This window comes from Calonectris borealis, chromosome 1 (genome assembly GCF_964195595.1).
Source record: "Calonectris borealis chromosome 1, bCalBor7.hap1.2, whole genome shotgun sequence".
In the NCBI taxonomy this organism is placed as follows: domain Eukaryota; kingdom Metazoa; phylum Chordata; class Aves; order Procellariiformes; family Procellariidae; genus Calonectris; species Calonectris borealis.
In genome coordinates this window covers 34606126-34628684 of record NC_134312.1, presented here as the reverse complement: position 1 = coordinate 34628684, position 22559 = coordinate 34606126, and the positions used below count along the sequence as shown (strand labels likewise).

Below are 22559 nucleotides of genomic sequence, written 5' to 3'. Positions count from 1 at the left end.
ACACAACAGCGCTTTAGTATATCAATTTTAATGGCTTAATAACATGATTTTGAGTTGTATTTTCCACTCTTTCCTTGATGTTTTGACTTTTCCTCTTCATTTATAGTTGGGGTTTGCATTAGCAAGTAATCAAAACTCCTTCAAAAGACGTAATGGTGTTCTTAAAACAAATCATTCTTGTTCTTAAGGTTTTATTCAAGTGAAACAAGAGATCTAGTATCACGTTAAAAAAATATGTCCTACTAAAGCTGTTTAAAAAAGTGATAACTCTTATTTGAGTTGCAGTGGTTGCATTTGTCCAAGGGAAAGAGGTAAATAAGCAGGTAACTGTTGCAAGAAACAATGTTTAGTAAAGGAATGAATCCAAAGTGTTTGATTAGCTCTTGGTATCTGGACAGGTACTAGTTGGCTAAATACTGTTATTCCATATAAAAAAGTACTTATTCAGCTTTAGGTCAGAAAGTGCTGTCTACTCCTTTGATAATTTTGTCGGCTATTTTGCCCATGGTTTTTTTCACAACTTTGAGATCGTTCTCATGCAAGAGTTTCTGTGTTAGGTACTTCTCTCGTTTGACCTTGCTCTTGGTCTTTTGAGATACATCCGGAATTACGTATGAAATAATAAACTTCACAAAGTATATGACATGCTGGGGAAGGTGAAAATGAAAAAATGTCAGTCAGGCTGAACAGGACATTATTATTGTTATAAATGAAATGTCATATTATCTCTTAAGACTCTGAGCTGGTTCTGTACCAGTATCTATCAAAGTGGAACAGTATTTTAAAAAGCAGACACGACTAATGAATAGAATAATTGATAAACAATTCTCTGATTTTCTAATCCTGATTTTAACAAGGACTTCTCTGCCTGCTTTGGGGAAACCCTGGTACCCAGTGTTTCCCCTGTGCAAGGAACTATTGGTTACAGTTTCTTTTAAAATTGTTTTAGGTTTTTTTCAAATGACTCTGGGGCAATAGACTTTTCGCTGCTACAGGAACTCTGATCTAACCAGTTGCATGTTTCTGATGACTTCAGTAGTCCCTGGTTCAGGCCCTAAGTACATTTTATAATGAAATAATACCTAATATTCCTTTCTCTTCATCTTGGACTGACTCGCATCCTTCATAAGCCCAGATTGTAACTGCAGAGGAAGGAGCAATTGCTTTTTGATGCTCATCTAGAGACTCACCTCTTGCAGTGACTGTCTTTATACACTTCACTCTGCTAGTGCACATGTGTTATGTATATCTATTCATGAGTCTGTGCACAAACTTCCTCTAAATATATGTAAAAATATTTTTGGTGTAACTGTCCCTTCTTTTTCTGATACTAAAAATAATTTTACAGTTCTCGGGAAAAGAAACTGCAAACGTGTGGGGCAATCCTTCGCTGATGTTGTGACTTCAGAGACTTCTTTTTCTGATGTGCTACACTTTATTTACATCTCCCAAGTGCTTGCCCATGCTAGCACATGTCGCCAGCTCTGATTGCTGTGCCTGGACAGAATGTCTTTGAAGGATTTTCTGCATGGAGGGAAGAGAAGTTTAAATAAGTAATGCTCAAAACCCCGTACACTTACCTCCATGACAATGATGAAAGCCAGCTTGGCTGCAATGACATGCCAGTAGTATATGTTATGCTCATATTGGTGCTGGTGACCAGGAGGGTAGCGGAGATCCCGGTATCTGAAAGCAGTGTAGGAAAGTCAGGAACTAGTCTCGGGCATTTCTGCAGTAAGGCACTGTGGCCAGAGGATGGAGCAAGACATGTCCCTGCTTAATGCAGCCAGGAACAGTTAGCTGCACGTATGGGTAAACTTTGTATCTGCAGAATAAGCTATATTTGGCTGAAATGTCCTTTTTTTTGCCCCTGTATTAAGAATTACTTATAAAAATTTAAAGTGTTTTGTTTTGAAGACTATCAATTATGAGAAAACCAAAATAAAGTAAGAATTTTCTGAGTATCACAAACTTATGGGTGAATACTTCCACTCCGTTCTGCCATTCAAAATATGCTGGCTTTTACTGTGTTTTAACATTTCTTACTGGATATTGTTAACAGAATTAGATGATTTAGACATTTAAAAAATATATTTATTCTTCTCATTGGAAAAGAATGGTTATTTGACACTTGCCTGCATGTTGTTTGGTTCCCAAACCAAGGGGAAAATGGCTTGCTTGCATTCTTGAAGTCTGATATATTGAAGACAGAAAGCGTATTGTTTATATACCCTTTCATAGTGTGACTGCTGTGACTCCCATAAGGAGGGACTGAAAAGGACCAGTAATAAACCAGACGAGGAACCATGTCAGATGTAAAAGCAATTATCATAGCCTGCATTTCAGAAAAAGAAGACAAAAAAGCAGAGTAGCGTTTAAGAAATAAGCCTTAATATGTATGGCTTGCGATATACTTAGTATCTCAAAAATTACAGTATAAGCTAAAAATAGAAAATATGTGCTTTTCCAGTCAGTGGTTCCCTCTGTAAATGAGCACGTAGTCACTCACGGGCCTAAAACAATCTCTTTCTGGAATGTGCACTCTGTACCGTTTTTAAATTATGCTAGCTCTGCTGGATGCCTTAAAAAAGTTATACTATAATACCCTTTTTTCCTCATGAGCATGCAATGGACGTCAGCAGCCAAACTCACCTTAAAGTTCTCTAATGTAACCTTCAGCAAACGTGCTTGCTATCAGATGTACTTATGAGGTGCTTAAAGAAATCCTGCCTGATGAAACTCATGGAAACAATGGAAGAATCCTTCAATAATAGAAAATTAAATTTCACCAGGAAGCCTGAGGTTTGAGTAAAAGAATTAAATAAATTATATATATAGCTGATCCATCTCTGACCCTAGAAACATCCCACTCTTTCTGAGGTGCTAGCCAGCCCAAATTCATCTTGGCAGTTGTTGCCTCATACGTTTCAGTGTCAGTACATGTGGAAACTGCTTTTGATGCCAAGATAATTTTTTTAGTAGCAGCTGCATAGTGCTGTTTTACATATGACGTGACCGTTTGTTTTTATCTTGCTCCCAAGAGAGTCCCTGTACTACTCAGTCTGCTAGTCACAAGCTGGGTAGGAAATTGGATCCGTGGGTTTGTTGTGGGAAGTCTTTTCTAAATTCATGAACTTCCTATTCTGGAGGACAGGTTAACTATGTTTAATCCAATCTCCTCCTCTGCTATTGCAAAGGTTTCCCTGTGAGGAAGACTTTCCACTGGCAAGATCTGCAGCTGAGTGCCTAGCAAGAGGCTGCCCGGCCAACTCGTGACGACAGGCGTCTCTGGTGCCCAGCACCTAGAAGGAGTGACGGGCTGCACTCCAGGGCTGAAAGAGAAGTCTTTTGTCTCACGGCAGGGGAAAAAACCACCTGACAACATGGATGGAAAGAACCAGGGCAGAGACATGGAGGAGAAAAGTGTGAAGTAGGGATCTAATGGGGTCAGAGGGAGAGAGGTGTAGGCAGAGATACATTAAAGGGGGAGAAGAAAGCTGTAGGAAAGGTGTGGGACAGGGGAAGGGGCAAAGTTAAGCAGTAATTCTAGCAGAGGAGCATAAGAACTAGTTAATATCTGCATTTTATTCCCCTTCATGCCAGCCTGCAATTCATGCAATCTGTACTTCCTTATTTTCACGAGATGGGGCAAAAATTGTCTGCCTTCATGCAGCATTCCCAGCAAGAGAGCCCTAACCTGAGGCAGTATTTGTAACAGCTGTAAAAAAACAGAAGGGGAGAGAGGAGAAAGGGTGAAAAAAAATGCGGACACCTCTTCTACAGTTCCTCAAACAACATTTTGGTGGCAGCGCTAGCTAAAATAACCACCATCCCTCCAGACTGCCTCTGCCCCTAGCAGTCACTCATGCATTCATGCAGCTGTGCAGCTGATCAGATCACGGCACTGATCTGGTGGGGAATCCCGGCCGGATCCACTCCCTGCTCTGGTTCATCACGCGTTTGGCAAAGTGCTGGTGCCAGCACAACACAAGAGACAACAACAAGGGGAAAAGACAGGGAAGGGAAAAGGCAAGGAGCTGAAAACGGTGCAGGACCCACCCCGCCTCAAGCAGCACCACTGCCAAATGTTGAACACTATCCTAATGTCTTTCCTTTTGAGTTGGCTTACTTTGAAGTACCTGAGAAGCTAAACTCTAGTTAAGACAAAAGTTGCAGAAAAAAGACTTAAGATTGAGACTGTGGTCCAAAATCTATATTTGGTTCTCCAGAATACTGTTGCAATTGAGTTCAGTTGAGAGAAAGTTAATTTGGTTGACGAGAAAGAAAAGGGAGGCATCCTGAGACTGAAATAAACTCATTTAAAATTTTCAAGGATAAGATTTTTTTTTTGTACTGTACTCTGGCTTAAATCAAATGTAGTTGGCATGCACTTTTAAAAATTGTTTTTAAGCATTACATGCCAGTGTGCAATGAAGTGAAAATTATGTGTTGTTTATATTTACACGCAGAGTAGGTGTTTTTGGCTGACAAGAAATATATATTACTGTGTCTTGCAGTTGCAGGGAGAAGACCTCACACCTAAATTACTCTGTTTTTAACTGAAGTACAAGCACAGAAAGTTTTAGTTAAATATAATTTCTTTCTGTTCATTAGCTCATCCAGTCAGACCATAAATGAACTAGTAGCAACAGTAAGGCAAAAAAATCCCTTCTCCCTTTGGACCAAATGAGTTTGATGCTGCTTCTGAGTATCATTTAGAAAGATGCTGGAATATGGTATTTACACAACTTAATATTTGCTCTTACTGAATTTTTTTGCAAGGCCCCAGGTCTCTCATCATCCTAAATCTGAACCCTGTCCCACTCTCCTCCCTCTCTCGGAATGATCTCCAGATGTGCTCCAGAGAGCTGCAAGGATAGAAATAGGAAAGCTAATCCTATGGCATCCTCTCAAAGGAAAAACTTTTCTCCTCCTGAATTATGGGCTGCATTTCAGAGTATTGCACTGGAGAACTACAAACAAATAGCACATTCTCTACTTCCCAAGCTTTACTGAACACAGTTTTCCATTTATACCATAACTAATTAAAATCAGTCTTCAAATCAACAACAGATGCTTTGGTATCATGCAACAGCAAGTCCAGTGCCTGAGCGGCAAGTTGCAAAACTGATAGTTTTGTGCAAAAGTTCCTTGCAAGCTACTAGCAGGTGTTCCAAAGGTAATACGTGAAGGAGAAGACGATACACTGCCCAAGTCTAATCAGCTGTAACAAGTCCCACATTTCATAGAATCATAGAATCATAGAATCATTAAGGTTGGAAAAGACCTCTAAGATCATCGAGTCCAACCGTCAACCCAACACCACCATGCCCACTACACCATGTCCCTAAGGGCCTCATCTACACGTCTTTTAAATACTTCCAGGGATGGTGATTCCACCACTTCCCTGGGCAGCCTGTTCCAAGGCCTGACCACTCTTTCAGTAAAGAAATTTCTCCTAATGTCCAGTCTAAACCTCCCTTGGCGCAACTTGAGGCCAAAAGTTACATTTGGATGTAACACCTGCAGTGAAGGCATGTTTACCTTTTGCAGTTGTTGTTGGCCCAGTACTTACATTGGTGACCACCGCCAGAATGGCTATGCCTTGCATGATGGGCTGCCAGGCACCAATGTCTTGTGCCTTCTGTGGAACCATGCGCCTGAACTGGGTCGTCAGCTTCCATGCATCCAACCGGATTTCCAACATGTTGTTAATAAGAGCCAGAAGAGGAGCCAGGGGGAACGACGCCACAAACAGAGTGACAAAGCCAAACTGTATAACTGTCAAAGGGAGAGGTTAATACATTGATGAGGCTTTCGCTTACTGGAGATAAGCATATATGAGCTCGTATACTTTATATACTCCAACTGTCGGAGAGAAAGACAAGAAAGAGTAGCTGAGTTCCTAGCAAATCTTACGTATGAGAAGATAGGAGCACAACAGTACTGAAAACACCCGCTAGGTGGAGGGACAGGAAGATGTTACAAGTCGCAAGACACCAAGAGGAACTGTTCAGGGTATTTAAACATCCATTTCTTTCTTATGTTTTCATCATGAAGACCATGAAGACTTGGAAATCTAATGACTATCTGTCTCAGGGCTGTGCTGGAAAGCCCGAACTAACAATCATATTATTCATGTCTGGGTGCTGCCACAAGTACGCTGGCAATGTTGTGACAGAATGGATGGTGGCAACAAATCAGAGATCTGCCAGCTCCCAAGAGACCAGTGACAAGTACTGGCGACTGCAGGTTGCCGGCAGAGCAGTCTGACACTGACCATCCAGAACATGGCAGTGGTCTGCCTTCTGGATGCATTTCTCAGAGGATGGGGCAAAGAAGCAGCAGTTATAAATTGTATTGAGGCATAGCTGCTTAATAAAAGCTTGCACAGCTATCTATAACGGCTCATCAAAACTTGTCTTGGAAAACATTCATGTCTCCTCTGCCTACAAACTTAGTAAGCATTGCTTGTGTGAAGATTTTCTTTAGAGCATGTTTGTATCCAGCAGTGATAGCGAATCCGAACTAAATTGCCACTTACCCATTTCAAGATACTCATAAAACAGTCCAAGTTTTCCAATGGGCTGCAGGTGGTAGTCCTGTTCCCAGCGTGGAACAACTTTTTCTGATCTAGCAGCTGCACAGTATCTTCCGATTAGATTCTTAACCCAACTATCAGCCAGGGAGAAAAAGACCACTAACATTGGTAAAATAACCTAAAAAGTTCAGTCAATGGAAAAAATTTACATTTGTGCTGTTATAGTTTTTAACAGTGGATTTAGTTATTCTTGAATTACTGAAAACTTCGTTCAAACATGAGTATAACCTTCTGTTGCCTTATCCTGAAAGCAGTTATTTACAGCCATAAATAAGAGTGTAAAAGGGCAATATATTAGAATCATAGTGATTCATACCTATGTTGTACAGGTGAATGACCACATAAAATTCAAAGTAACAAAAAATCAAATTAAATGAAGGCCTGTGGTTAGACAGATTAATTCCTTTTGATCACAAAATTCACAGAATCACAGAATGGTTGAGGTTGGAAGGCACCTCTGGAGGTCATTTGGTCCAACCCCTCCTTGCACAGGCAGGGTCACCTAGAGTCAGTTGCCCAGGGCCGTGTCCAGACAGCTTTTCAGTATCTCCAAGGATGGAGACTCCACCACCTCCCTGGGCAACCTGTGCCAGTGCTCGGTCACTCTCACAGTAAAAAGATGTTTTCTTATGTTCAGAGGCAACCTCCTGTGTTTCAGTTGTTGCCCATTGCCTCTGGTCCTGTCACTGAGCATTAGTCACTGAGATGAGTCTGGCTCCCTCTTCTGTACTCTCGCCCTTCAGGTATTTGTACACATTGATGAGATCCCCCTGAGCCTTCTCTTCTCCAGGCTGAACAGTCCCAGCTCTCTCAGCCTCTCCTCATACGTGAGGTGCTCCAGTCCCTTAATCATCCTTGTGGCCCTTTGCTGGACTTTCTTCAGTACATCCATGTCTCTCTTGTACTGGGGGGACCAGAACTGCACACAGCACTCCAGGCGTGGCCTCCCCAGTGCTGACTAGAGGAGAAGGATCACCTTCCTCGACCTGCTGGCAACACTCCTCCTAATGCAGCTGAGGATACCATTAGCATTCTTTGGCGCAAGGGCACATTGCTGTCTCATGTTGAACTTGGTGTCCACCAGGATACCCAGTCCCTTTTCTGCCAAGCTGCTTTCCAGCTGGGTGGCCCCCAGCATATCCGGGTGCATGGGGTTGTTCTTCCCCAGGTGCAGGACTTTGCACTTCCCCTTGTTTAATTCCATGAGGTTCTTGTCAGGCCGTTTCTCCAGCCTGTCAAGGTCCCTCTGGGTGGTAGCACAACCCTCTGACTTATCAGTTTGGTGTCATCAGCAAACTTGCTGAGGGTACACTCTGTCCCCTCATCCAGATCATTAATGAAGATGTTAAACAGGACGGCACCCAGTACTGACCCTTGGGGTACACCGCTAGTGACTAGCCTCCAACTAGACTTCATGCCTCTGATCACCACCCTCTGGGCCTGGCCATTCAGCAAGTTTTCAGTCCACCTCACTGATCATCCAGCCCATACTTCAATAGCTTCTCTACGAGGCTTTTATGGAAGACAGTGTCAACAGCCTTACGGAAGCCAGTCATTTCATGACAGAGGCTTAGCAGGTTGGTCAACCATGACTTCCCCATAGTGAATCCATGCTGGCTACTCCTGATGACTTTCTTGTCCTTCACGTGCCTGGAAATGGTTTCCAGGATTAGCTGCTCCTTCACCTTCCCAGGGATCAAGGTGAGGCTGATCTTCTCATCTGAAAGGCTTGCATGAGAACTTAAGAAAACCAATGAATCGGCTGTAGTCATTTTCAGCAGTCAAAGAACCGTATTAAAAAAAAGGGGAGTGGGGGCGAATGTCTATCAACAGAGAAAAAACCAAAACAGTTCTCTTTATACTTGCAGAGATGCAGAATGAAAGAGCAGTTAAGAACCAGATCCAAAAGTGATACTCAGAGTTTCAACACCTAAATGTTACTTGTCACTCTGGGAAGTGAATTCAAAATTCTGGTCAGATGAATATATTTCCTGTACACAGAAGGGGGGAGTCAGTTGTCTATGGCTGGAACTGACATCTGCAGGCATGCTCAGTCTAGGGACCCTTCCCCAGGTAAAAGAAGATGTTGAAAAGAAGGATCGGTCTACAACCAGCAGCATATACGGAGCATTGGGTCTGGAGGAACCGTATCTCAGTAGAGGACCCTAGCCTCAACCCTACACAGTATTTATGACACACTTTGAAGTGGGGTCACCATGCAGCAAAGGAGCACAATTCGTGGGCATGGAAGAACCACAGCCAGAGAGAATACAATGCCGTGGGCTGGTGCTTATGGCATTCAGGAGGGCATGAGCAAACTGGGAGTTCCCTACTCCAAGCAACATAACAGCCACTGATTGGCATAACATAAAGAACAAGTCTGGGAGAAGGATCAGAGTCCTGGATAGTATCTTAACCTAAATTAAATGAAGGGTGTTCATGGTTAGCACTTTGCTTATTGTTTACATTAAAACATGACCTTCCAGAGATCTGCCCCACTAAAAGAGAACATATAGGCACTATGAATGTCAAATATGACTGTAAAACTAAATGAGTTAAATTAGTAACTTATGCATAATTTTTGAAAGCCCAATCTATAACAACAAAAAATTCCACTCAATATTAAGCAACAGTATTTAGTTTAATATTTTCAGAGCTTCTAGTGCCTCAGTTTTAAGTATCCAGCCTGAAACACCTTGAGTCTGATTTGCAGAGGAAGGAAACATTTCTGATTAGAACTAAAATCAGTCAGAATGACAGAGACAGGAGCTCAGAGCTACCAGACCAAAAATATCCAAACTGTCTAAAAAGGCCCCAAAAAACTAGTCTTATTCTTTTAGAATACAACATGCGCCTATCAAATTTAGTGACCAAATGCCTGAATGCATCAAGCAAAAGCAGTATCCTTCAAATATGAAAGAGCAGATTACTTTATCGTTTGAACTTACGGAAGAAGCACTTCTTGAATGTTGTTCCAGATTGCTTTACCTCCTACTATGATGGCAAGCTGAGTTGTGAGTTCGAGGAGACATCCGCCTGGATCACACTGAAGGTTGGGAGAGACATGAAAAGTTTTTGAAGTTGGGTGACTTTTCAGGCATGAATGAAGCGTTTAAAATAATGCATTCCTGTTTTATTATGATAACATTTCTTGAAGCAATGCAAAAAGGCTATTTAGGCAAACCTTTCCAGTAATGTATGCAAAAGCCAATTCCAGGCCACGTATGGTCATATGTGGTAGGTTGACAGGACACCAGTGAAAGAGTGAAATACCAGGTGAAGTCAGGCAGCTTTGTACTGTGCTGTCACCGGACGAGGGTCACCCAGCAGAACAGGAATGCTTCTACTGATGTTCTCCCTTTCCCCTCTGTGCAGATTCACAGGTTGTTGGACCATGGAAAAATAAGCTTCTCTGGGTACACGTAACACATTTCTAAGCCCAACTGGTCTCATGTCATATTGATTTATGCTAGGGGTTACTAAGGAGGCAATTGGCTTGGGAGGCAGTCACTTTTTGAACCCTCATGTTAAATACGTACAACTATGTTATACACTCCTAACTGCAGCAGAATACCTGGACTAATGGCTCCTGCTGTTTAAAAACAAACACTATCATACATTCTTACCTCTTCATTGCGATACTTTCCTAGCCAATAAACTGGATTTCCAGGGTGACCTACAAATTTGCCCTTAAAGAAGGCTATGTAGAAGCATGAAGAATAGTAGTTGACAAACTGGAACAAGAACATCTTTGTGGTCAAACTGTTTTCATAATCGGTTTGTGTCCTTGGAAGCTCTGCAATTAAAAAAAACAAATGAAAAAAAAAGCCAACCTAGCATTAGCCTACAAGCTGTTTTAGAGCCTCAGCTGGAAAAGTATGTGTATGCCTTGCATTCCTTAATATGACTGAGAACATTATGAATTAGATTGTACATAATCCCCATGTATACTGTAACCATTATGCTAATACTAAAACTATATGTGTTGTGAAAAGGAAATAACTTGTTCCCTGACAATAAAGAAAAAGCAAAAACTCTGATAATTCAGGAAAAAAAAAAGCACCCAAATCCAGCACACTCAGGAAAGATGCAAATGTAACACTTTGAACTGATGAAACAGTATTGAATGAAATTATATTGAAACACCGCACTACTTCACACATATAAAGTAAAATAGGTACTTTAATGTTGATGGCCTGGATATAAAGAATAATAATATTTGTGACTGTTTATCTATTTAATAACATGGGAACGGTATCTAGCTTTGGAACAGTGACCTTATTTCATTTATTTACAAGAAAATAGCTATTCTTCCCATAAACAAAAGCTAATGTAATTGAATGTGTTATGCGTTACTGATCTGTTTTCATAAAGCTTGGTTATTATAGTAATTTTCTTTGCTTTGTCTGTTTCACAAGCACAAAACTGTAAACAATTGATCTTTCATGCTGGCTATACAAGGAGTTTTCAGGCAAAGAGCTGAATATCATATTCCTTTGATATTGAGAAGATCTGTATTTGAAAATTTGAGGATGGTATTGTATGATTTGGTGGGAAAATTCTGAAATATGTGGTACAGGTATTCATTTATTGGAATTTTTATAATACATATAAATGATATTTTTTTCTTGCTATTTTACCCCAAGTTTCTATCTGAGGTACAGCGGCGGCATACCAAAGTCGGTAATCAGGATTGCCACTTTTTCATAGACGACATTGAGAACCATAATGACTATAAAGCTGATGAGCGAAGCAGTTATTGAAGTGGCTGTCTGCGGAGTCAGGTACTTGCGGATCGCTTCCGTTCCACTAATGTGCTGTGACAATGTTGCAGAAAACACCAGGAAAACTGAGAGTCTGTAGACAATTATTCCAATAACTGAAGCAATAATCAAAAGAATCTGCCAAGGGAACACAAGAAAGATGTTAATATTGAACGACTGGTTTTGGGAAAAAGTGAGTTTGAAATACTTTTTACAATAGGCAAAAGGAAACCGATTGTGTGCCTGTCATTCCATCGCGTAAGATGAGTGCAAGAGGATGCTCAAATAAGATAGAAGGCAATAAATTTAGAATCCATAAAAGAAGCCTTTTCTTCATGCAGTATAGTCAATCTGCAGGAAAGAAAAGAGAGGGTCTGGTTTATGACTAATAACAAGGTTTGTACGGATGCGAGCTAAGATAATGAGATGCATAATCAAATCTTACGCCTCAAGGCATGCGACGGTTCCAGGAGTTAGGAAGCAATCTCCCTCTTTTGACACTGGGCGATTGGCAGGATGGCAAATGTACTAGCAGGCCTGCATTGATTATGGAAGGGGCTGTACCTTCTCTTTCACGTGACAACATTACAGACTACAGACCCCTCAAAGGAATAGACAAATTTTAAGCCAAGTCATGTGATCTGCAGGAGTTGTAATAATGATCCATGCACCCATCTTGCTTGCCATCTCCTCTTTTTCTGCTTCTCCTCCTGCTTTTATTTCTTGCTAGTTCTCTAGCTATTCTTCAGATTGAGGTCCATAGAGCTGTGAATCCTTTTTTCACTATCTCTCTCTGCAAAACTGCCATGAATCCACCTACCTCCCCCATCCCTGCACATAATAAGAGAGTGCAGTAGCACAAATGACAAACCCAGACCAAATTTCTTCCCTTCAGCCCGGAGTCCTTCCTATTTAAATCCAACAGCGAGCCAGTATTCCTTCCTTTGTGTTTCAGATGTGTTAATGTTGAGGCTCTCCTGGGCTGCCAGCCACCACCCTATCTCCTGTCTGTCTCCTATCACCGAGGATGAGGTCTTTTCCAGCTGCTGTTTGTGCTACAGTCGAAGAGGACATGCAGCATGCTAAAACACTGAGCTTTTCTAGGAGACCTCTCTGGGCATGCTCACCATGTTAGATACTGTTTCATGGGTGACTGGGCTGCTTTCAAGTTTTAGTTGTAATTAAAGCAGCAGCTCTGGAAGATTAGAGAGCACCCAGCTTTGCTCTGTTAAGTGAAACGAAAATCTGAAAGGGACACGGGACTGTGAGACACGATATTGAAGCAAACGGCTGGAACAAGTAGGATAGAAACTGGCCGGGAGGAGAGCATATAAACCAAAGTCCTTCTCCTGCTCCTCCCCCAAAGCAAAGATATTTATCTTAAAATAATGAGGGAAAAAACTATGGACCACATTCACAAGCATAACTCACAAGGTACAGGTGCAGGATATTTTGACATATTTTCTATTGACTGTACGCTAATGCATATTCGGTGGCTACAGCTACCTTCTCCATGTGGGTCCGTACCTTATGGGCTTGGTTTATGCATCAGATGGAAATCCAGCTGAACCTGTTCCTTTGTTACCTTTTGTTCAGTTCAGGAGGATCTGATTCAGGATGACACCAAGTTGGGCGGGAGTGTGATCTGCTCGAGGGTAGGAAGGCCCTGCAGAGGGACCTGGACAGGCTGGATTGATGGGCCGAGGCCAACTGTATGAGGTTCAACAAGGCCAAGTGCCGGGTCCTGCACTTCGGGCCACAACAACCCCAGGCAACGCTACAGGCTTGGGGAAGAGTGGCTGGAAAGCTGCCCAGAGGAAAAGGACCTGGGGGTGCTGGTTGACAGCCGGCTGAACATGAGCCGGCAGTGTGCCCAGGTGGCCAAGAAGGCCAACAGCATCCTGGCCTGTATCAGAAATAGTGTGGCCAGCAGGAGTAGGGAGGTGATCGTGCCCCTGTACTTGGCACTGGTGAGTCCGCACCTCGAATCCTGTGTTCAGTTTTGGGCCCCTCACTACAAGAAGGACATGGAGGTGTTGGAGCATGTCCAGAGAAGGGCAACGAAGCTGGTGAAGGGCCTGGAGCACAAGTCTTATGGGGAGCGGCTGAGGGGTTGTTTAGTCTGGAGAAGAGGAGGCTGAGGGGAGATCTCATCGCGCTCTACAACTACCTGAAAGGAGATTGTAGTGAGGTGGGGGTTGGTCTCTTCTCCCCAGTAACAAGCGATAGGACGAGAGGAAATGGCCTCAAGTTGCGCCAAGGGAGGTTTAGATTGGACATTAGGAGAAATTTCTTTACTGAAAGAGTGGTCAGGCCTTGGAACAGGCTGCCCAGGGAGGTGGTTGAGTCACCATCCCTGGAAGTATTTAAAAGACGAGTAGATGAGGCGCTTAGGGACATGGTGTAGTGGGCATGGTGGTGTTGGGTTGACGGTTGGACTCGATGATCTTAGAGGTCTTTTCCAACCTTAATGATTCTATGATCTTTTTTTAGACACTTAGTAGAGAAGTGAATTCATGAGGTGAAAGAATAAGAGGAGAACTTTACCCAGAAGAAGACTGCACTTGTACAGAAAGTCATCCGTATGCACTTCCCACAGGCAGTGTATGGCACATGTTCTTCTTGCTGTAAATGATTTAGAAACAGATCAAGGATGCACCCAATCTTTTCTTCATATTTTTTGAATGCTGCAATTAAACCCTTTATGATACTGAGGGCAGAAAAAAGGAAAGAAGTCTCTGGTTTTGTTTCCTTTCCTGCTTTCTTGTCCTGGAAACTCACATTTATTCATGATTTCAAAAGTCTTGCCTGATTACATGTGTCTTTTTTTTTTTGCTGCCTATTCTAAGATAAAAATTACTTCCATAGAGACCAAGTCCACAGCTCTACTGACTTCAGCTATGACAGGGTGCATAGTCCTTTTCAATGGACCCATCCTTCTTGGCTGACCATGGCATCCAAGGTCATTAGCTTTCAGACCTCATTGGCTAAAATTAGCAGGCACAATTTTGGTCCTTGATCTCTGTACTTCTCAGTTTATCCCATAGGAACAATGGGATGGCTTTCCCAAGGAAAATGCCTACCTCAATGTGGTGGTGTGAAAATTCACTGAGTCTTTATAGGATCTCTGAGGATCAAAATCATCACGTTTTATCATATTCTTCACTCTTTGAACTGCCTGAAAGAAACTTTCTAGCTATGACTTTATACATTAAAGGTGGCATAGGTTTATAAGCTTTTAAAAAGAACCAGGTTTTGTGTAGTATGAGATATAAAAAGAAGACGTATATAGGATAGTTCCAACTATCAGTTGGCAGTTAATTTTGAAACTTTTCAAGTGCCCTCTAATAAACATTAGTATAATGTGGATGGAATGTGAAAGCAATGCAAATGATCAGATAAACGCCAGAGTAATACATTGACAGAGAATAGTAAAAAGTGAAGCTGAGCTGGAATGAGCTACAGAAGCTAAAGCTACTCAAAATGTATAACAAATAGAGATCTAAACTAAGATCCTCATAAATATGAATCCTATTTCATTGAAATGAGGATTATCCTTGTCCCTGTGAGTTTGCTGTTATTAATCGTAATTGCATCCACATGCACTTAGCAACAATACCTATTTATGCATGTTTTAAACAGAAACATCTTTGGTTAAAAAAACAGTCTTGGCATGATATATAATGTAACATCTTTCCCTCTATTTCACCCTTTTTTCCTGATGCATTCCTAGGCAAAGATAGCAAATGCTCTGTGATCTTGGCCTCTGGCAGCAACACTGAATCATTTCTGGGGGGATTTAATAAAGTAGACTTAGTCTCGTAAGCTGGGGATGATGCCTACTTCTGTTTATTTATGACACAGGAACCTCAGCAGTGCAAGCTCCTCAAATAGGCAACTACTTTAAGGTGCCTACAGTTAGGTTCAAATTCCCTCCCACACATCTGTACTTTGTAAGTTCACTATTTCCAGGCCAGCTTATCAACTCTCCTTGAAGCACTTCTGATTTTACAGCTCCAGTCTAGATTCACCATTTTCATAGTGTCTTCTCACAACATGTCTATTGCAGTAGCCATCACCAGTTATCAAAACGTTCCTTACCTGTGTGATTTCATTCATTACTACATGAGTGCACCGAGCTTCGTATTCTGGGCGAACTTGTTCTTCTTGCTCTAAATACTCAACTGTGTCCCATTCATACTCCAGTTCAGCCTGCCGTCGCTTCCAAAACTCCAAAAACAAAGTAACTATCCAGAAGATAAACAAAGTGAGCAACACCATCTGAGCGCTGGACACTGCTTGACGCTACTGGGCTATAACATGTGGCTCAGTTTTCCATACAGATTTCCACAGACATGGAACAAAACCCTTATTGGCTAATGCGATGGTGAAAATAACTGGATCTACTTCTTTATGCAATAATTGCTTTGGATATATAGGTACTTTAATAAGAGAAACCTGGGGTAAATGGTGTTGTAAGCAGATGCTAAAGAATAAAGATAAATTTATTTGCTTTCTCCCCAAGGCTAGAATATGAGTACTTTGGATTTCATATTATAGACTGCTTTTGAAAAAGTTTATCATGGGATGCGTAAGAAAGCGAGTTGGTTGGATAGGTGAAGACAAAATGCTGGAGAGGGCAGGACTTCTGGCAAAGAAGAACTCAGTATGCCAAAAATTGCCACAAGGAAAAGCTCATGTTCATTCAGTCTGCAATTTTTGTGTGGACAAATTATCAATTTGCAAACAACAAGAACCAATGATGGTTCAGGTAAAGTGGTTGAAACACAGCTATCTTTCCTCCTCTGCTAGCACAAATTTGAAGGGGCTGCAGCTATTTTTGCATGGCATGGAGCTTAGAGATCTCTGGGCTGGGTCAGCAGTTTCCCTGGACAGCGCTCCTACAAGTGGAAGCACTGGGGGACCAGGTACACAGATGCCTAAGTGGTATTGGCTAGACATGAATCCAGCCAAACACATTACCTTGGCCTGAGACATGATGAAGGTAGATCTGGCAGCAGAGGCAATGACAGACCCAGCCGAGAAGGCTGGGAGGAGCTCCGGATGATGGGTGTCCGTACCACGCTCCCCGGTACACCCGGATGCTTTATTACTGAAGACAGTGCATCCTCAGATTAAATGAGTGGTGTGGCTCTGCAGCACTGCCTCCAGGAGGAGTTAGTTTCCCATCACTGCACTCCTCATTACGCCCATTGTCTGAGAGTAATTAACCCTAAAAGTGGGGTTTTTTATGAGTTTGGCCCCTCCTCCGGAATGATGAAACATCAGTGGCATGCAGTTACAAGTCCAAACATTAAAGGTTATTTCCAAAATCAGGTGTGGTCAATAAACCCCAAACTGAAGCATTTAAAAACTAGAAAATTCCTGGTTGGGCTGGGCTGTGAGATGACCTTGGCATCTACACACAGGCAAAACCCCAGGAAACCCTCCTCCCCTGATTATTCAGGGGCCTCTTTCACAAGGACTTCTCCGTTACTTCATACTTAGAAACACAAAGGCCATTCCAAGCAGTGGGCCAGAGGACCACAACTGCCTTCTCCTGCAGCAAGGAGATTAGTCTTCCATAAACCTCTCACTGCTGCCCAGCCCAAATCACAGGAAGCTACAGGCTATGCTGATTTGCTCCAGCTGCAAATCCAGCTGCTGCTGGGGAATCCAGAAGTGCAGGGCCTCCTTCTGTGATAGGCTCTGTGCTAACAGCGAAAGAAGGGCACGTAACACGAGGACAGCGCTCTCAGCCCCAATACAAAGAAAACTTCTACTAGCTAAAATAAGCCAGCAGCCAAGTTGTGTCTTTCAGAGCAGGGAAGGAGCTGCTGCTGGATTTGACATTTTCCTTTTATTTTGAACCAGCATTTTTTAAACAGTGGAAACAAATGACGTTTCAGAATCAGAAGATCTGAGCGCTAATTCCACCTCACATGGGTAATTTGTGGTGTCCCCTTTCGCGTGTCCCTCAACATTGCCATTCAGTATGGCCTAGGTATTCTGCTTCTGAAGCTGTGTCACCAAGGACTGAAAAGAAATGCCTCCATTGGAGAACATTTTTTTGTTTAACTGCTCTTGTTCAGGGAGGGGATCCAGTGATGGCAGCAAGTGAAGTGGAAGCTGCCTCTTGTTCATGACCTTTGCCAATCTGGTCATACCATCATGGGAGAAGTGGCAGAAGTGTTGGTCCAGAGCATTAATGTATAGAGGGCTAATTCCTGAGACCAAATTCCCTGGCGTTTTATAGTGCTTTAAGATCTTTGAAGGAATACACTAAAAAAAAAAGCAATTATTAAAGTGTATTGATGATAATGATGCAATAATATATCTAAAAATCTAATATTATTTTAATTATTTTGGACCAGGAGGCCTACAAAAGTATTACAGCAAGATGAAAATTACAGCTGGAATTGCACCAGGACCACGGGTCATTTGGATTCAGTACAATTTTGACTGAATTTCTGTAATACAATGCACCTCTTTATATAGTGGACTTATGACAAGAATACTAATAGACCTTGCAGCCATCACTATAACCATGCAGCTTAACTTTGTAATTATTACTCTTGGAACCATTCTTCAAAACAGGAAACACAATTTTAATTAAAAAGCAAATTGCAAATAAATAACTATTCAGATGACAGGAGAAGATTACATTAGTATCAAACTTCTAATTTTCTTTTATTTAGAGAATTTCCTGCTGGTATTTTGATTTTAGCGTATATTTTGAAAGAAATCTTCTTTTTGAAATAATATGTTTCATCTTATATTTCTTTAAAGTAGTAGCTATTTTGAAGCACTTTAGGTCATCATAGCAAAATAAAAATACAATGCATTTTACAAAGAAAGCAAATTATGTATTCTTGTCAGCCTACATATTAATTCAAAATGTTACATGAGTTATTTTCTCTATAGTATCCTGTATACAGACCTAACATTGAACTTATTTTGATAATTTCTGGATAAGACAGTGAAATAAAAGCTGGTTAACAAAGTTGCTAATATGAACAAATGAAACTGTTTCTGGGAAAATAAACCTTGCCTAATCCCTTGAATACAGCACCAAGTGGTTTCACCCATGGGAAATGTCCTGGTTTCAGATACATTTTCTCTGCTAAAAGATAAATCTAGTGCTTGTAACTACTACACTTTTTGCAATCAGTTTCTTAAATAAAGACAGGAGGAAAAAATTCCTGGGAAATATAATAAATTACTATTTTTCAATTGCCTTGCGCAGTCACACAGCTGTTAATAGGCACAGGCAGCTCCAAAACTCTTTGGAAAAAAACCAGCTCTGCTGCCAGATATACTTAAGCATGTGGCTGGCTCCTGCTGGATGAACATGAGGCAGCTCTAATCACTTTTCTCGGACTTTTCTCCAAGTCAAACAAAACAAACAGACACTGAAGACCAACTTTAAGTTCTACAATGTTTTCTTTTCTTATGATGCTAAAAAAAGTTCCTGTGAATGTACGTATCTTCTACGGAACTACCTACTAGTGAATTCCTGAGTACAAGACAATGCAGCCGTTGCAAATTTATCCATATTTTCTTGGCTGATGCTGGAGGCTTGGCCAAAATTAGATGACAAACCACAGTTGATGAAATCAACTTACCCCATATTCCCATAAACACTGCAAACACCAGTGTGCCAAAGCTATCAAATATACAGAGTTTCTGGAAAAATGGAAAAAATTAATGGAAAAATTAAAATAAAATCGACCATTTTTTTTCTTCTACACTGACCCAGAACAGAAGCTGCTTACTGAACATGTTGATTTTCAGCTTTTATGTAGTTTAATGAACAATCTTTATTGATAGTGTTTCCTCAATTTCCGTCAATGTACACCACCCCCCAGTAAATTAAGGAAATTAAATGCAAAGTCCAGAATTAAAAATATAAGCCAAATATGCAGCAAGAGGATAGTAAAATGGTGTGCTATCAAACTTCCATCTGTTGCATAGGAAGAGGAAAAACAGTGCTTCTGGTCTGGGAACTCAGTATAGAGTTATGTATTTTTAATACAGCCACAAAAAGGCAATGGACACATCTGGTTCTCATGAGCAGGATGACAACAAATCAAGCTAGTTAGTAAAAACACATTCTGATGAGATACCTCTCAGGTCACAATTTGCTTTTTCTTTCCATCATGGCCTTTTCCCTGCATTCTTATTTCTTTTACCCTTTAAGTGCACTGAAGCAACACATTAAATCTGGGCAAAATATTTTTGATGAATAGCTGAAAAATTGCAGTTTTGGGAGTGACTGAATCTATGGAAAGGAACGACAAAAGGCTAACATTAGCCTACTGAGACAAGGTAATGGCGAAAGAAAGTGAGGTTCCTCTAAACAGGAACTCAGAGCAAGAGCCAGGCTGTGTCACGGCTAACAGGACATGGCTGTGTCACAGCTTCTGTCACAGTCAACATCAGCTTCTCCTTGTACCCACCTCCTCCTTGACAACACGGGTCAAATTCAAGATCCAGATACCTTCTTTGGGGAGGGAGGGGGCAGAATTCAGAAATATCAAAACATGATTTAAACATTTTCTTAGCAAAATTGATTCAGAGCTACTGAATCAAGACTTTAATAATTGAAGCTTTTTTTCCCCCAAAAAAAGGAAGAAGTACCCCCAAATGAAACTGAAGTGTTTCATTTCCAATTAACAAAACACTTGAGTCCTGTATCAAATATTCGGTAGCTATGTGAAATAAAAACCCCTAATTTTTTCATCTTAGATCAAATTGGAGCAATTAATGTTGTTGTTTTGACTTTTCAAAGTTCAGTTGCTGTATAACTATTTGCACAGTTCTAGCAATTCTGTAGGACATTGGTGGAGGAACAACATCGTTTTATATGTAGTACTAGAGAAAGTGCAACTAAAGTTCAATAGCATGTCTATAAGCCGTAAATGTAGTTACCTTGGACGATTCACAAGTGATGGTGAGGTTCCAGTAGGTACATACTTTATCACACTGAGGGCACATTATGATAGTACCTCCTATGTTGGGATCACATACTTCTTGGCTAAAAACAAAACTAGTCAGTCACTCACCAACACTAAATTCTTTAGTCCCTTTTTGCACATGAGGACAGTGCAATAATCTCAGGGAAATGAGAAATAATTTACCAGTGATCTGCTCTCAAGAATTCCACCCTCCCATGACCCCTGGCAACACATCCCCATTTTCATTCTTAGTCCTCGTCTCAAAAATGGACGACATGAGGGGAAAATAATTTCCATCCCTTGTACGTGGTGGTAATTCTCAAAACTGCTCACATTAAAAATGAAACAACTCTTGAAAGATCTCACACTCTTCAATAGGAAACCCACACTTGCATGTTCACCTGGGCTATCATAGCAAGTCTGAGGGTAGAAGGAAGAGGAACACTGCCTACCAGAGCAAGGAATAGCTGCAGAACTGAAATGGTTACCTAGTCCCTGTGGTCTTCTAAGGAGGATCAGATTGGAAAATGTGCAAAGGAGGGTTGCTAGGGTGATTCAAGGAATGGCAGGTCTGTCTTCTAAGAGATGGCAAAGGAGTTTGGCTTATCTAACCTAGTACGGTGGAGGCTGAAAAGTGATGTAATTGCTTTCTATACATACGTCAATGGGGTAAAAACCAGGGAAGGAGATGAACTACTTAACTAAATGATAATAATGGCATAAGACTGGATGGGTATAAATTGGCCACAGAAGTGGAGTTCTGGAACAGCCCTTCAGCATGTTTTGTAAAGATGAACATCCTTCCTGAAGGGGGTATACAGTGTGATGGCCTGCAGAGGATTTGGCACAATGATGCAGGAAAAAACACCTGGATCATTGTGCCATAGTTGAATTTCGTCATGTTCTGATGAGGGAATCTGTATCGTGACTATACCTCTCCTCCCAACATACCCTGGACAGCTGAAGCCCGTTGTGCTGTTGCTCTTCCTCTAGTCTTCTCTCAAAATAGAGGAAACAAATTTTGGGGGTTTTATCAAAGTCTTTGGATATATCCTTTAAGGATTACCACAGTGAAAATTATGTGTTATGGCACTTTGTATTGACTTCTCACTGTCACTCTTTTCTACGTGTTTTCTAGGTGTGGTGAACCTAGTGCAAAACATAAATAAAATGATGTAGTAACAAACTCCTAACCACCTGTCGCTGTAATGGTCCGTGGACATCCATTACTCTTCTAGCTCATATTTTATGTCTTTATCTTCAAATCCACAACCGCTGCTGTTCCCAAACCTTTTCATTTTGCCTCTTTTATTATGCAGTGTCTTGCAAACCCTATACGGTCCCCCTCTGTAGGGGACTGATCAAAATTGCATGTAATATTAAAACAGGCCTGATCAGGTACCTCCATGTGCAGTTGTCCTTGGTTAGGCATCCATACAGAAAACAGCCAACTCCTACAACTGCAGCCACGATCAGCATATTAGTGTAAAAGCCCAGCCAAGCAAAGTAGATTCCAATTTTCTCTCCATAGTATTTCCTGTGGAGGAGAAAGGTTTTTTTCTGAAATGCAAGTAAATTCACATTTCTGTTTCAAATGGCTCATCATTTCAGACATTTTGTGCCAACTCCTATTGTCATATTCCTCTGGTTTGAACTTTGGGATAGCAGAAGTATTACAGCTGGGTATTTCTATCACCAATTTTACGCTTTTCTGAGAGGACAGGAAGGGGAGGAAAAAAAAAGGAAAAAGAGAGAAAGATCATACCTTGCAAAGAAAAATTTTAAGTGGTTGCCTTGTCATGAATTGGTTTATCATGAAAGAGTGCTCAAAAATACTCCCATGCATGAGGTGACACGGGTGTATGTACTTGCCCTCAGTACGGAGCTGTGCCTCTTTGACATCCCCAAACCCAGACCTCTTATGTAAATTCCCAGTTCCCTCTGCATTAGTCCAGCCCCAGTCACACCAACCTGATGAAATCCAGGGGTTGCAGTTTGAAAATATTTTTAGGATGAGCCCATTCTCTGTAGAGAAGATATCGTTCACTCGGGCAGTCAGGATCGGTTGACAGGTGCCTAAAACTAGACTGCAAAACAGAAAGAGCATGAGAAGAAGATACGATTAATGTAACGAGCACAGATCAGCGCTCATCTCCGCAGACCCCATGCCATGAAGCCAGAGCCTGGAATTGCCTTTTTGCCCAGTCCAACTGCAAGCCAGGAAACGGAGCAGGAAAG

The 22559-nt window shown here is 41.4% G+C and overlaps 1 protein-coding gene across 1 annotated transcript in view; it reads right to left on the bottom strand.

The window, feature by feature from the left end:
- Positions 1-455: 455 nt before the first annotated feature.
- Positions 456-22559, bottom strand: part of ANO6 (anoctamin 6) — a 72773-nt gene continuing 50669 nt past the window's right edge. The window contains exons 7-20 of the mRNA XM_075140614.1: positions 22293-22408; positions 21724-21858; positions 20296-20401; positions 18990-19050; positions 15466-15611; positions 13912-13989; positions 11277-11502; positions 10228-10397; positions 9550-9647; positions 6545-6675; positions 5576-5781; positions 2136-2335; positions 1581-1686; positions 456-647 (exon numbers count right to left, since the gene is read on the bottom strand). Of these exons, the coding sequence (XP_074996715.1) occupies positions 456-647; positions 1581-1686; positions 2136-2335; positions 5576-5781; positions 6545-6675; positions 9550-9647; positions 10228-10397; positions 11277-11502; positions 13912-13989; positions 15466-15611; positions 18990-19050; positions 20296-20401; positions 21724-21858; positions 22293-22408 (1971 nt within the window). The remainder of the gene's footprint in view (positions 648-1580; positions 1687-2135; positions 2336-5575; positions 5782-6544; positions 6676-9549; positions 9648-10227; positions 10398-11276; positions 11503-13911; positions 13990-15465; positions 15612-18989; positions 19051-20295; positions 20402-21723; positions 21859-22292; positions 22409-22559) is intronic.